Consider the following 12,584-nt stretch of genomic DNA (forward strand, 5'->3'; position numbering starts at 1 on the left):
GACCCTGCTTCTGAACCGTGGCAGCTAGGTCTGTGGCACTTTCATGTTCTGGGGCAAATACATGCAATGGACCCCAGCGCTGTGCCCAACTCCTGGCACTGAGAGAGCCGTCTGAGAGAGTCTGAGACTGGATCCCGTTCCAGACTCCCTCCAGGAAGACATCCATGCCAAGGCGGGAGATACCTTTCCCTGTTGCGACCACAGGGGAGGCTCCAGCTGTCCACGAGGCAAGAGGCCATTCTCGAGGCAGGAGAGGAAGGCGAGGAGGTGTCCCCCAGGTGGGAAATGAAGGGGGGGTCTCTGGATGCCATCCTGGCTCACCAGCACCAAGATACCACCTCTTTCTGCTGCGGGGGGGAAAAAGGAAAGGGACATTTCCTGGGTAGTTGTGCTTCCTTTAAATAAAAAAGACAACAGCGTAGAATTGTATTCCCTTGTTTTCACCCTACTCTTCCTATTTCAAAAAATCTCCCCTGGGATGAGTGGGCCTTCTGTGCTCTTCTGTGCTCTATGAAGAAGCCGCCATAGCCTCCAAACAGTTATATGCTGCCCCACGGCTTATTCTAATAACAGCCCTACGAGGTAGGTTAGGGTGATAGATTTTGACTAGATGTTCCTGTGAGAGGCAATTTGAACCCAGGGCCCGCTTGGTGTGAGGGCCTCACTGGTCGAGAGATTCTGCACATGTTTCAGTTACAACCTGCTTGTAAATAGCCAGTGCTTCTAGTCAGGCCTGTTTCTCTGTGGCCCCTTCCGCACACGCAAAATATTGCATTTTCAAACCACTTTCACAACTGTTTGCAAGTGGATTTTGCCATTCCGCACAGCTTCAAAGAGCACTGAAAGCAGTTTGAAAGCGCATTATTCTGCATGTGCGGAATGAGCCTGTTGTGTGACCCTTCCAAGACAAAGTTGGAAGAGTGCCCAGGCAGCAGTGAGGATGCTGAACTGATGCAAGAGCTTCATTTGGGAACTAACCAGCTTGACAGGAAAGGGGAGGGCCAGGCCGAGCCGCCGGGCCGGCTGAGGCAGCCAGCTGTAGTCTGTCCCGGAAGAAAAGTCTGAGCAGGGCGCTGTGGCCAGAAGAAGCCCCTTCAGAAAAGAGGGTCTCCCTCAGCAGCCCTGTCTGGCCTGAGCTTGTGGTTCCCTGGAGGACCTCCACCCCCCTCCTTTCATGTACACAAGACTCTGCTGCGTTCCACCTTCCCCACAACAAAGCCCATCTCTTCTCAAGCCAGTCAGACAGGATGTCACCACCTCTGTGAACCCCCCCCCCCCAAAAAAAAAACCTCATCCCCAAAATCTGGACATCTTTCTGGAGCAATAAGTGCCTTCAGGCAGTGGCCATGGTGGTGTTACCCACCTGCAGGCCCACAGAGTCCTTCCCAGGAGCCCTCTGTTCAGTCTAAAGTCTGCCTGACTAGCATCCAACAGGTGTGGAGGATGGAGGAGCTCCTGACTCTGCAAGGCCACACGCAGGCCCAGAGAGAAAGAACTCAGCCACAAAAGCACCCGCAGAGGAGCTCCGTTCAAACCGACTCCTTCCCGCCGTCCTGGCTGAGTCGCTGGCCACACTTCCGCCAAGAGCCTTCCACTACTGGTGGCACAAAGCAAGCTGAGCTGCTCGATGACACAACGGTGGTGGGGCTCATCTCTGGAGGGGGATGAGTCTGCCCTATATGTCGAGGTTAAGAGTGGGACCGACTGCTCTCATGGTGCAGGGAAAATAACCTGGTTCTTAATACTAACAAGGCAAAGGAGCTTATAGTGGACTATAGAAGGAATAGCTCAGAAATTCAGCCCTTGACTATAAATGGAGATCAAGTAGAGCGGGTGGCTAGTTTTAAATTTCTGAGTGTCATGATTAAAGAGGACTTGACCTGGGGCGTACAGACTGCCGCGGTGGTTAAGAAGGCCCAGCAAAGACTGAGCTATCTGAGACTTTTAAGGAAACAACAACTGGATGGAAACTCCTGGTGTCCTTTTACCGCTGTGCTATAGAGAGTGTCTTAACCTACTGCATCTGTGTATGGTTTCTCCACAGTTGCACAGTAAAGCAGGAATAGGAAGAGCTCCAAAGGAGTGATCACTACTCGCGCTTGAAGGTTATGCGGCTGCCCTCTCCCCTCTATAATTCCCGAAGCCTAAAGAAAGCCCAAAATATTCCGAGAGACCCGTCTCATCCAGCACACTCTCTTTTTGAACTGTTGCCATCCGGCAGACAATACAGGTCTATCAAAACTAGGACAAAGAGGCTTAGAGACCGCTTCTACTCTAGAGCTGTGGCGATGCTGAACTCCAGGGCTTCGTGTTGATGTGTTTGGGGCTGTGTAGGGCTGGGTGGAGGAAGGGGAGAGTGAGGATGGGGCATGATGAGTCTGGAATGGTGCGCATCGAGGAATGCTTAAACTTGAAACACCCAACCAAGTGCGAGTTCTGAACCTGAACAAACAGTCCTTCTTCAAAGGAAAGGCCCGTAGGGCCCACATGTGTCGAGGGCTGGGATGCCAACATCCATGCAGAGTCTGAAGATCTCCTGGACTTACAATTGACCTCCAGCCTACAGAGATCACTTTTTTCGGGAGGAAATGGCGCCTATGGGGGGGGGTGGACTCTGTGGCATCCCATCCCATCCCTTCATTCCCCAGACTCCGCCTTCTCCAAGTTCTGCCCCCAATTCTCCAGGAATCTCCAAGCCCAGAGAGTGCAACCCCCCCCCCCCCCCCCCATCAAACAGAGCAGGCTTACGTTGTTGGTGGCAGTGGATGCAGACAATCTGGCTGAAGGGGACAATCAAGGCATAATCCCAGTAGACGCTGCAGGTCAAAGTTCAAAAGGTGATCAGTAATTGGAGGTGCTGGTTCTGCAGTTATCTCAGGATAGCAACACATGAACCCCCTACAAGCACACACCTTCACAATCCTTTTTCCTGATTGAGACTCGATGACTTCTTTAAAGGCAGCATGAAGAATGGATGAAGTTTAAATGCAGCTAAGAAGACAACATTTCATCTCACACATAATACCCAACCACGGTTTGCACAGGGTCGCCAAATGACGGGTGGGACCTCGCTATCGCCAGGAATTCCACTGACTGCCAAATGGAAGAAATCAGTTCCCTTGGAGAAAACGGTTCCTTTGGAGGGGGTCCTGTGTGGCACCATACCCTCCCCTCCCCCAACCCCACCATCTTCAGGCTCCACCCTAGTTTGGTATCAGGTGAAGGAGTTTCAGGCCTCTTTCCTGGCACATTGCAAGCTTTCCAGTTGCCTCCTGCTTTGCAGGCAACCACAGTTCACCATCACATTTGACGGAGTGATCCACAGTTTGTGTGGTTTTCTCCATCTCATAATAATCTTGGAAACACCCAATGAAACTGATGGGCAATAGATTCAGAGTAGACAGGAGATACCTCTTTGCTCAACAAGTCACTGAATTGCGGAAATCACTGTGGGTGGGGCTAGTTGCAGCCACGAGCAGAGGTGGCTTTAAAGCGGGGTTGGCCAATTTCATAGAGGAGTCGTCTATCAGCGGCTACTGGTCACAGTGGCCAAAGGGAGCCTCTGAATGCCAGTGTCCAGCTGGGGAAAGGCCTCCGCTTCTGTGCCTCGTTCGTTGGGTCTTCAGGGCCGTTGAACCACACATACAAACACCCATGAAGCTGGTCCCTCAAGGCCGGTGCAGCTGGCAGCGCCTCTGCAGGTCTCCATCAGAGGTCCCTTTGAGCACTGCGTGAAAGAAGGCCACGTGGACCACTGGTCAGACGCAGCAGGGTTGTCTTCTGCTCTTGAGTGGAGCCTGCACAAACCAGACTTCATCCATAGGAATGTCAGGACAAACACTAATTGCCATGAAAGCGAGAAGGAAGGAACTGGCCAGTGAGGAAAGGTGGATCCCCGAAGAGAACCTCAGATTTTCCACCAGCATCATTCACTGGTCAGAGTTTGGCTTCACATCTGCACCCAGTCATCCAGGAATGGTGGTCCCCAAGGGGATTCCCCTCAACCAAGCTGCTTGGGGGGGGGGGGAGCTCTACCCCACTGTCATTCTTCCCTGAACTCTGAGCCCATTTGCAGCAAAATGGGAAGCAGCTGAGCTTCGGCCAGGAGGACCAGGAAAACAAGCTGGCCAAATAGGCAGCAATTACAAAACTAACAAACAGTGTGAATAAAAGACCAAGTTCAAAACTTCAGGATTAATGGAAAGCGTATCACTGATGTTATTCTTTTTAAAAGAGGAGTAAAAAGGAGGTTGTTGATATTAATTATGAATATAAATATGAATTATTAATAATTATCATGATATACTGTACTGAAAAGTATTTAAAGGAAGAAACCACTCAGGAAGTACTGTTAGAAACTTTTAGGAATTTACACTAGTAATCTCCATTGCAAGCATTTTATCTATTCTATTTTATTATATCACATAATACTGCACAACATTATGTGTTTATCAAATATTGCATTGGGTATCTTATGTTTTATGCTGAGATTTATTATAATGGTAATCACCATTCAATGATCATTATTGTATCTCTATTTGCTGCTCATAATTGTTATTATAGTTTATTAAGAACATAAGAACATAAGAAAGAGCCTGCTGGATCAGACCAGAGTCCATCTAGTCCAGCACTCTGCTACTCGCAGTGGCCCACCAGGTGCCTTTGGGAGTTCACATGCAGGAGGTGAAAGCAATGGCCTTCTGCTGCTGCTGCTCCTGAGCACCTGGTCTGCTAAGGCATTTGCAATCTCAGATCAAGGAGGATCCAAGATGGAGTAGCCATAAATCCGAACTTCTCTCCTCCATAAATATGTCCGAGAAGCCCCTTTTTTTAAAATTGCCTATCCAGGAGTTTAGTGGCCATCACCACCTCCTGTGGCAGCATATTCCAAACACCAATCACACGTTGCGTGAAGAAGTGTTTCCTTTTATTAGTCCTAATTCTTCCCCCCAGCATCTTTAATGAATGCCCCCTAGTTCTAGTATTGTGAGAAAGAGAGAAAAATTTCTCTCTGTCAACATTTTCTACCCCATGCATAATTTTATAAACTTCAATCATATCCCCCCTCAGACGTCTCCTCTCCAAACTAAAGAGTCCCAAACGCTGCAGCCTCTCCTCATAGGGAAGGTGCTCCAATCCCTCAACCATCCTCGTTGCCCTTCTCTATTATATTACATGTGTATTTTTCTTCTCTTTTTATGATGTAACTGTGACTTTTGTTGTGATATTATTTTAAGTTTTTCTTTTATGTTCTGTTTATACTCATTAAAAAATAAAATCTTAATTAAAAAAACAGGAGCCAGGTTGAGTAGGGTTCAGAGTTCTCCCAAGAAAAGAAATATGACCCTCATGGAACTCCCAGAGAGTGAGCCAGGAGGTTTAGGTAAAACATCTGGGCTGTGGACTGACCCCGGTCATTCAATGTCCTACTGAACTGTGATAAGGGGAATGTGTGAGGTTGTGTCTCTTTTTTACCATCTATTATTTAACCGGGGGAAACCACACAAGCACCCATTACCTTTTCTCAAGCTCCGAATCTCCCAGAGTCCCATTCATGAGCTGGTTTGGCGTCCATTTTAAAGTCAAAGAATCGGTGGACTGATGAAGGGAGAGGTAGCCGGGGAGGGCCTCCATGTCGTCTTTCTGTTTTAAAGGGAGCCAAGGGGGAGTGAGAGAAGAGTCAGAAATTAGGAAGTCACCCCAAAAAGCCCCAGGGGCTACCCAAACATTTCCATCAATTATTTGTCTAATATCCCACAGCCCAGAGGCCTTGCGAGAGGATCCCCTGACACTTGTCTGTTTCCTGAGGAAACTGATTTTGGGAGTTCAGTCATTTTCATTCTCTCCATCTTTTGCCCCTTTTAAACCAAATTGCTAACTGCTTGTGTAGTGGCCAGACAGGTGTCCGGCTAACAAGGCAGCTCTAAGCAGAGTTACGCTCTTCTAAGCCCAGTGAAGTCAACATTGTATATTTAATTCACACAAAGCAATAATAATGCAAAACAGGGTTTTAAATTTGGGTGCCGTGTGGTTCCCGGGCTGTAGGGCCGTGTTGCAGCAGCATTCTCTCCTGACATTTCGCCTGCATCTGTGGCTGGCAGCATCTTCAGAGGATCTGATGTTTTAAATGTTTTCTTGGAGGAAGGAGCAGGAAAAGTACTTTTAGAAGGAAGATGAATCAAACAGCGTGGGGGGAGACACACCAACAGGGGCCACAGCCTATCTTAGAGGGTTGTAAATATGGCCATATCATCTAAGCCAAGCGATTAAAAGCCCTTCTCTAAATGGTCACCAGCACTGCTGAAGCTTGGCTCGCTGGCACGGCTGCATCCCAACTCTCGCTGCCTATTATCACAGCAGGAACCCCCATCTTTCACTGTTTAATGGGGATGCAAGGGCAGCAAAGTCTACTGCTTGCCCCGAGACATCCCCATGACCGTTCCCACCAATCCCACCAATCTTGGCCAACTCCACCCGCAACCACTGCCAAGGGAGGAAGAGTCTGCAGTTCAGCACGAAGGTGGGAGTTTCTGGAGGGGTGATCCTGGGGAGGGGGGGTCACCAAGAGTTATGCTGACAGGTGGACACATTTTGTGGCGCAGAACAAGGGCCTTCTCTGCAGCTGGACAATTTAAGTGGAGATTTAAGAAAGAAGTGGTTCGTTTCTTTACAGAAGAAACAGATTGAAATTGAGGAGGGAAGAGAAACAGGGGTGCGGTCGTTAAACTGTCAGACTAGGACCTGGGGGTTAGGATCAATTCCACTCAACCACGCCCCAGATTTCTCCAGCGGCTTTGTTGAGTTAAGGTACTTTCCTAAAGAGCGCCAAGGTGCCAGGACTGAGAGCTCCGCCCCTCAGCTCCGACCTTTATCTGCTAAACGTCACGATCACGGCCAATCAGTGATCGGGCTCTTCTGCTTTGACAGTTATAGGCTGGCGTGGCGGCAGAGCAACACCTAGCGACAACCCGTTCCACCCAATCCTGCATTCAGCTCTCCCCAACTCTTCCAACTGCCGTGGACTGCAGTCCAGCTCCTAACATCCCGCTCCCTTTAAGCCCCTCCCCCTGGTTTGTCCAGGTAAGCTTGATGAAAGGTCCTGATCATTCATGAAGCAAGGACATGTTCAGACGCCACCCATTCATTGAACCCATTCATCCAGAAGGTCGTCCCCCATGCTACCAAGTGCTGCCGCTTGCTGCAATGCACGCGGGAGTCCACACTGGGAAACCCAGGTTCAAATCCGCACAAACACCACGGCAGCTTTCTAGGCGACCTCGGTGGGCAGTAACACATTCTCAACCTTCACCCTGGCTGGCATTTGGATGGGAGACCTCCAAGGAATGCCAGTCTTGTGAGATGGAGGCAGCCAATGGCAGCTCTCCATGTCTCTTGCCTGGAAAACCCCTCCCGTGGTTGGCGTCAGTCAGCTGTGACTTGACAGCGAAAGAAAGCAAAACAGAAAACCAACAGCAGTATTAGATTCCTGTCGTTTCCTCCTCCTCCCCCTTCCCCACCCTCTGCCCGTTTCCCTTCCTTCCCCGCCGCTCTCCTCCGTTTCTCCTCTTGGCACCTCTTTCCTGTCACCTGTCTTCCTTCCTCCCTGGGCCATGATCATGGCTGTATTCCTTCCTTCCTAAGCCTGTGTTCTCTCCTCTTCCAGTGCAGCTGATTCCACAATGGATTTGCAGGGGGGGGGGGGGGGAATGCAGGACGAAGCTTGGTTCTGCCCTGGCTGGTGGCAGAGAAATTCCACCCAGGGAAGGAACCCGCGGACTCTTTTCCTCACCAGCCCTGTCCCGCGGGGGCTCAGATGCAGCTCACATCAATCAGCCTCTCAGTTTTACTTTAAGAAGTGCTCAATATCAAGATCGGCTTGACGAGCCAAGTGGGAGTCCGTGGCTTTCTCATCAAAATTAAGCTATGAGCCAGATAGGGGAGAAGAGGAAATATGTAAGGGCACGAGTCATAAAGACACAGGGACGGGGGGGGGGGGGGGGGGTTATCGGAATGAGTAATTAATCTGAATGAGTCAGTGGAGGGGGACTGAAATGCTGCAGCTTAATTTCCACCCTGGGTCATGGAGACATTGGATGAGGAGGTACTTGACACGGCACCTCAGCCTGCAAAGTCTCCAAAGCACCTAAAAAAATTGTGGAGCACGTTTTGGAATCAGCAGCCACTTCCCTGGCTCCCCACAAAAGCAAACGGCCACGGCCACACACACTTAAGATAGATCCCCGTAGGTCCCACACCGGAAAAGGAAAGACCATGGGGGCCGCCATCCTCATGGCTAAAGCGTCACCTTTTTCCACAACAAGAGGACAGGAGAGGTGTGAATTTACACCACACCTTCCTGGACCTTTTTGTGGAGGAATGATCCACCGGGGTCCCAGGGCTCACTTCCCCCCACCTTTCCGATTCTCTTTTAAGGCTAGACCATTTGGGGGGGGGGGGAGGTGGGGTGGGGGGGGGGGGGGGGGGGGGGGGGGGGGGGGGGGGGGGGGGTGGGGGGGGGGGGGGGTGGAGGGGGGGGGGGGTGGGGGGGGGGGGGGGTGGGGGGGGGGGGGGGTGGGGGGGGGGGGGGGTGGGGGGGGGGGGGGGTGGGGGGGGGGGGGGGTGGGGGGGGGGGGGGGTGGGGGGGGGGGGGGGTGGGGGGGGGGGGGGGTGGGGGGGGGGGGGGGTGGGGGGGGGGGGGGGTGGGGGGGGGGGGGGGTGGGGGGGGGGGGGGGTGGGGGGGGGGGGGGGTGGGGGGGGGGGGGGGTGGGGGGGGGGGGGGGTGGGGGGGGGGGGGGGTGGGGGGGGGGGGGGGTGGGGGGGGGGGGGGGTGGGGGGGGGGGGGGGTGGGGGGGGGGGGGGGTGGGGGGGGGGGGGGGTGGGGGGGGGGGGGGGTGGGGGGGGGGGGGGGTGGGGGGGGGGGGGGGTGGGGGGGGGGGGGGGTGGGGGGGGGGGGGGGTGGGGGGGGGGGGGGGTGGGGGGGGGGGGGGGTGGGGGGGGGGGGGGGTGGGGGGGGGGGGGGGTGGGGGGGGGGGGGGGTGGGGGGGGGGGGGGGTGGGGGGGGGGGGGGGTGGGGGGGGGGGGGGGTGGGGGGGGGGGGGGGTGGGGGGGGGGGGGGGTGGGGGGGGGGGGGGGTGGGGGGGGGGGGGGGTGGGGGGGGGGGGGGGTGGGGGGGGGGGGGGGTGGGGGGGGGGGGGGGTGGGGGGGGGGGGGGGTGGGGGGGGGGGGGGGTGGGGGGGGGGGGGGGTGGGGGGGGGGGGGGGTGGGGGGGGGGGGGGGTGGGGGGGGGGGGGGGTGGGGGGGGGGGGGGGTGGGGGGGGGGGGGGGTGGGGGGGGGGGGGGGTGGGGGGGGGGGGGGGTGGGGGGGGGGGGGGGTGGGGGGGGGGGGGGGTGGGGGGGGGGGGGGGTGGGGGGGGGGGGGGGTGGGGGGGGGGGGGGGTGGGGGGGGGGGGGGGTGGGGGGGGGGGGGGGTGGGGGGGGGGGGGGGTGGGGGGGGGGGGGGGTGGGGGGGGGGGGGGGTGGGGGGGGGGGGGGGTGGGGGGGGGGGGGGGTGGGGGGGGGGGGGGGTGGGGGGGGGGGGGGGTGGGGGGGGGGGGGGGTGGGGGGGGGGGGGGGTGGGGGGGGGGGGGGGTGGGGGGGGGGGGGGGTGGGGGGGGGGGGGGGTGGGGGGGGGGGGGGGTGGGGGGGGGGGGGGGTGGGGGGGGGGGGGGGTGGGGGGGGGGGGGGGTGGGGGGGGGGGGGGGTGGGGGGGGGGGGGGGTGGGGGGGGGGGGGGGTGGGGGGGGGGGGGGGTGGGGGGGGGGGGGGGTGGGGGGGGGGGGGGGTGGGGGGGGGGGGGGGTGGGGGGGGGGGGGGGTGGGGGGGGGGGGGGGTGGGGGGGGGGGGGGGTGGGGGGGGGGGGGGGTGGGGGGGGGGGGGGGTGGGGGGGGGGGGGGGTGGGGGGGGGGGGGGGTGGGGGGGGGGGGGGGTGGGGGGGGGGGGGGGTGGGGGGGGGGGGGGGTGGGGGGGGGGGGGGGTGGGGGGGGGGGGGGGTGGGGGGGGGGGGGGGTGGGGGGGGGGGGGGGTGGGGGGGGGGGGGGGTGGGGGGGGGGGGGGGTGGGGGGGGGGGGGGGTGGGGGGGGGGGGGGGTGGGGGGGGGGGGGGGTGGGGGGGGGGGGGGGTGGGGGGGGGGGGGGGTGGGGGGGGGGGGGGGTGGGGGGGGGGGGGGGTGGGGGGGGGGGGGGGTGGGGGGGGGGGGGGGTGGGGGGGGGGGGGGGTGGGGGGGGGGGGGGGTGGGGGGGGGGGGGGGTGGGGGGGGGGGGGGGTGGGGGGGGGGGGGGGTGGGGGGGGGGGGGGGTGGGGGGGGGGGGGGGTGGGGGGGGGGGGGGGTGGGGGGGGGGGGGGGTGGGGGGGGGGGGGGGTGGGGGGGGGGGGGGGTGGGGGGGGGGGGGGGTGGGGGGGGGGGGGGGTGGGGGGGGGGGGGGGTGGGGGGGGGGGGGGGTGGGGGGGGGGGGGGGTGGGGGGGGGGGGGGGTGGGGGGGGGGGGGGGTGGGGGGGGGGGGGGGTGGGGGGGGGGGGGGGTGGGGGGGGGGGGGGGTGGGGGGGGGGGGGGGTGGGGGGGGGGGGGGGTGGGGGGGGGGGGGGGTGGGGGGGGGGGGGGGTGGGGGGGGGGGGGGGTGGGGGGGGGGGGGGGTGGGGGGGGGGGGGGGTGGGGGGGGGGGGGGGTGGGGGGGGGGGGGGGTGGGGGGGGGGGGGGGTGGGGGGGGGGGGGGGTGGGGGGGGGGGGGGGTGGGGGGGGGGGGGGGTGGGGGGGGGGGGGGGTGGGGGGGGGGGGGGGTGGGGGGGGGGGGGGGTGGGGGGGGGGGGGGGTGGGGGGGGGGGGGGGTGGGGGGGGGGGGGGGTGGGGGGGGGGGGGGGTGGGGGGGGGGGGGGGTGGGGGGGGGGGGGGGTGGGGGGGGGGGGGGGTGGGGGGGGGGGGGGGTGGGGGGGGGGGGGGGTGGGGGGGGGGGGGGGTGGGGGGGGGGGGGGGTGGGGGGGGGGGGGGGTGGGGGGGGGGGGGGGTGGGGGGGGGGGGGGGTGGGGGGGGGGGGGGGTGGGGGGGGGGGGGGGTGGGGGGGGGGGGGGGTGGGGGGGGGGGGGGGTGGGGGGGGGGGGGGGTGGGGGGGGGGGGGGGTGGGGGGGGGGGGGGGTGGGGGGGGGGGGGGGTGGGGGGGGGGGGGGGTGGGGGGGGGGGGGGGTGGGGGGGGGGGGGGGTGGGGGGGGGGGGGGGTGGGGGGGGGGGGGGGTGGGGGGGGGGGGGGGTGGGGGGGGGGGGGGGTGGGGGGGGGGGGGGGTGGGGGGGGGGGGGGGTGGGGGGGGGGGGGGGTGGGGGGGGGGGGGGGTGGGGGGGGGGGGGGGTGGGGGGGGGGGGGGGTGGGGGGGGGGGGGGGTGGGGGGGGGGGGGGGTGGGGGGGGGGGGGGGTGGGGGGGGGGGGGGGTGGGGGGGGGGGGGGGTGGGGGGGGGGGGGGGTGGGGGGGGGGGGGGGTGGGGGGGGGGGGGGGTGGGGGGGGGGGGGGGTGGGGGGGGGGGGGGGTGGGGGGGGGGGGGGGTGGGGGGGGGGGGGGGTGGGGGGGGGGGGGGGTGGGGGGGGGGGGGGGTGGGGGGGGGGGGGGGTGGGGGGGGGGGGGGGTGGGGGGGGGGGGGGGTGGGGGGGGGGGGGGGTGGGGGGGGGGGGGGGTGGGGGGGGGGGGGGGTGGGGGGGGGGGGGGGTGGGGGGGGGGGGGGGTGGGGGGGGGGGGGGGTGGGGGGGGGGGGGGGTGGGGGGGGGGGGGGGTGGGGGGGGGGGGGGGTGGGGGGGGGGGGGGGTGGGGGGGGGGGGGGGTGGGGGGGGGGGGGGGTGGGGGGGGGGGGGGGTGGGGGGGGGGGGGGGTGGGGGGGGGGGGGGGTGGGGGGGGGGGGGGGTGGGGGGGGGGGGGGGTGGGGGGGGGGGGGGGTGGGGGGGGGGGGGGGTGGGGGGGGGGGGGGGTGGGGGGGGGGGGGGGTGGGGGGGGGGGGGGGTGGGGGGGGGGGGGGGTGGGGGGGGGGGGGGGTGGGGGGGGGGGGGGGTGGGGGGGGGGGGGGGTGGGGGGGGGGGGGGGTGGGGGGGGGGGGGGGTGGGGGGGGGGGGGGGTGGGGGGGGGGGGGGGTGGGGGGGGGGGGGGGTGGGGGGGGGGGGGGGTGGGGGGGGGGGGGGGTGGGGGGGGGGGGGGGTGGGGGGGGGGGGGGGTGGGGGGGGGGGGGGGTGGGGGGGGGGGGGGGTGGGGGGGGGGGGGGGTGGGGGGGGGGGGGGGTGGGGGGGGGGGGGGGTGGGGGGGGGGGGGGGTGGGGGGGGGGGGGGGTGGGGGGGGGGGGGGGTGGGGGGGGGGGGGGGTGGGGGGGGGGGGGGGTGGGGGGGGGGGGGGGTGGGGGGGGGGGGGGGTGGGGGGGGGGGGGGGTGGGGGGGGGGGGGGGTGGGGGGGGGGGGGGGTGGGGGGGGGGGGGGGTGGGGGGGGGGGGGGGTGGGGGGGGGGGGGGGTGGGGGGGGGGGGGGGTGGGGGGGGGGGGGGGTGGGGGGGGGGGGGGGTGGGGGGGGGGGGGGGTGGGGGGGGGGG

General features: G+C 64.3%; 2 protein-coding genes across 2 annotated transcripts in view; both read right to left on the reverse strand.

Annotated features, from left to right (window-relative positions):
* NLK (nemo like kinase) overlaps nucleotides 1–12,584 on the reverse strand; it is a 543,928-nt gene that overhangs the window by 189,889 nt on the left and 341,455 nt on the right. The gene's annotated exons all lie outside the window — the stretch shown is intronic.
* Nucleotides 1–12,584, reverse strand: part of SGSM2 (small G protein signaling modulator 2) — a 131,580-nt gene that overhangs the window by 41,210 nt on the left and 77,786 nt on the right. The window contains exons 4-7 of the mRNA XM_048519335.1: nucleotides 7,790–7,826; nucleotides 5,519–5,643; nucleotides 2,749–2,816; nucleotides 184–347 (exon numbers count right to left, since the gene is read on the reverse strand). Coding sequence (XP_048375292.1) covers nucleotides 184–347; nucleotides 2,749–2,816; nucleotides 5,519–5,643; nucleotides 7,790–7,826 — 394 coding nt within the window. The remainder of the gene's footprint in view (nucleotides 1–183; nucleotides 348–2,748; nucleotides 2,817–5,518; nucleotides 5,644–7,789; nucleotides 7,827–12,584) is intronic.

The sequence above is a fragment of the Sphaerodactylus townsendi genome, linkage group LG16, assembly GCF_021028975.2.
Source record: "Sphaerodactylus townsendi isolate TG3544 linkage group LG16, MPM_Stown_v2.3, whole genome shotgun sequence".
Classification (NCBI taxonomy): Eukaryota; Metazoa; Chordata; class Lepidosauria; order Squamata; family Sphaerodactylidae; genus Sphaerodactylus; species Sphaerodactylus townsendi.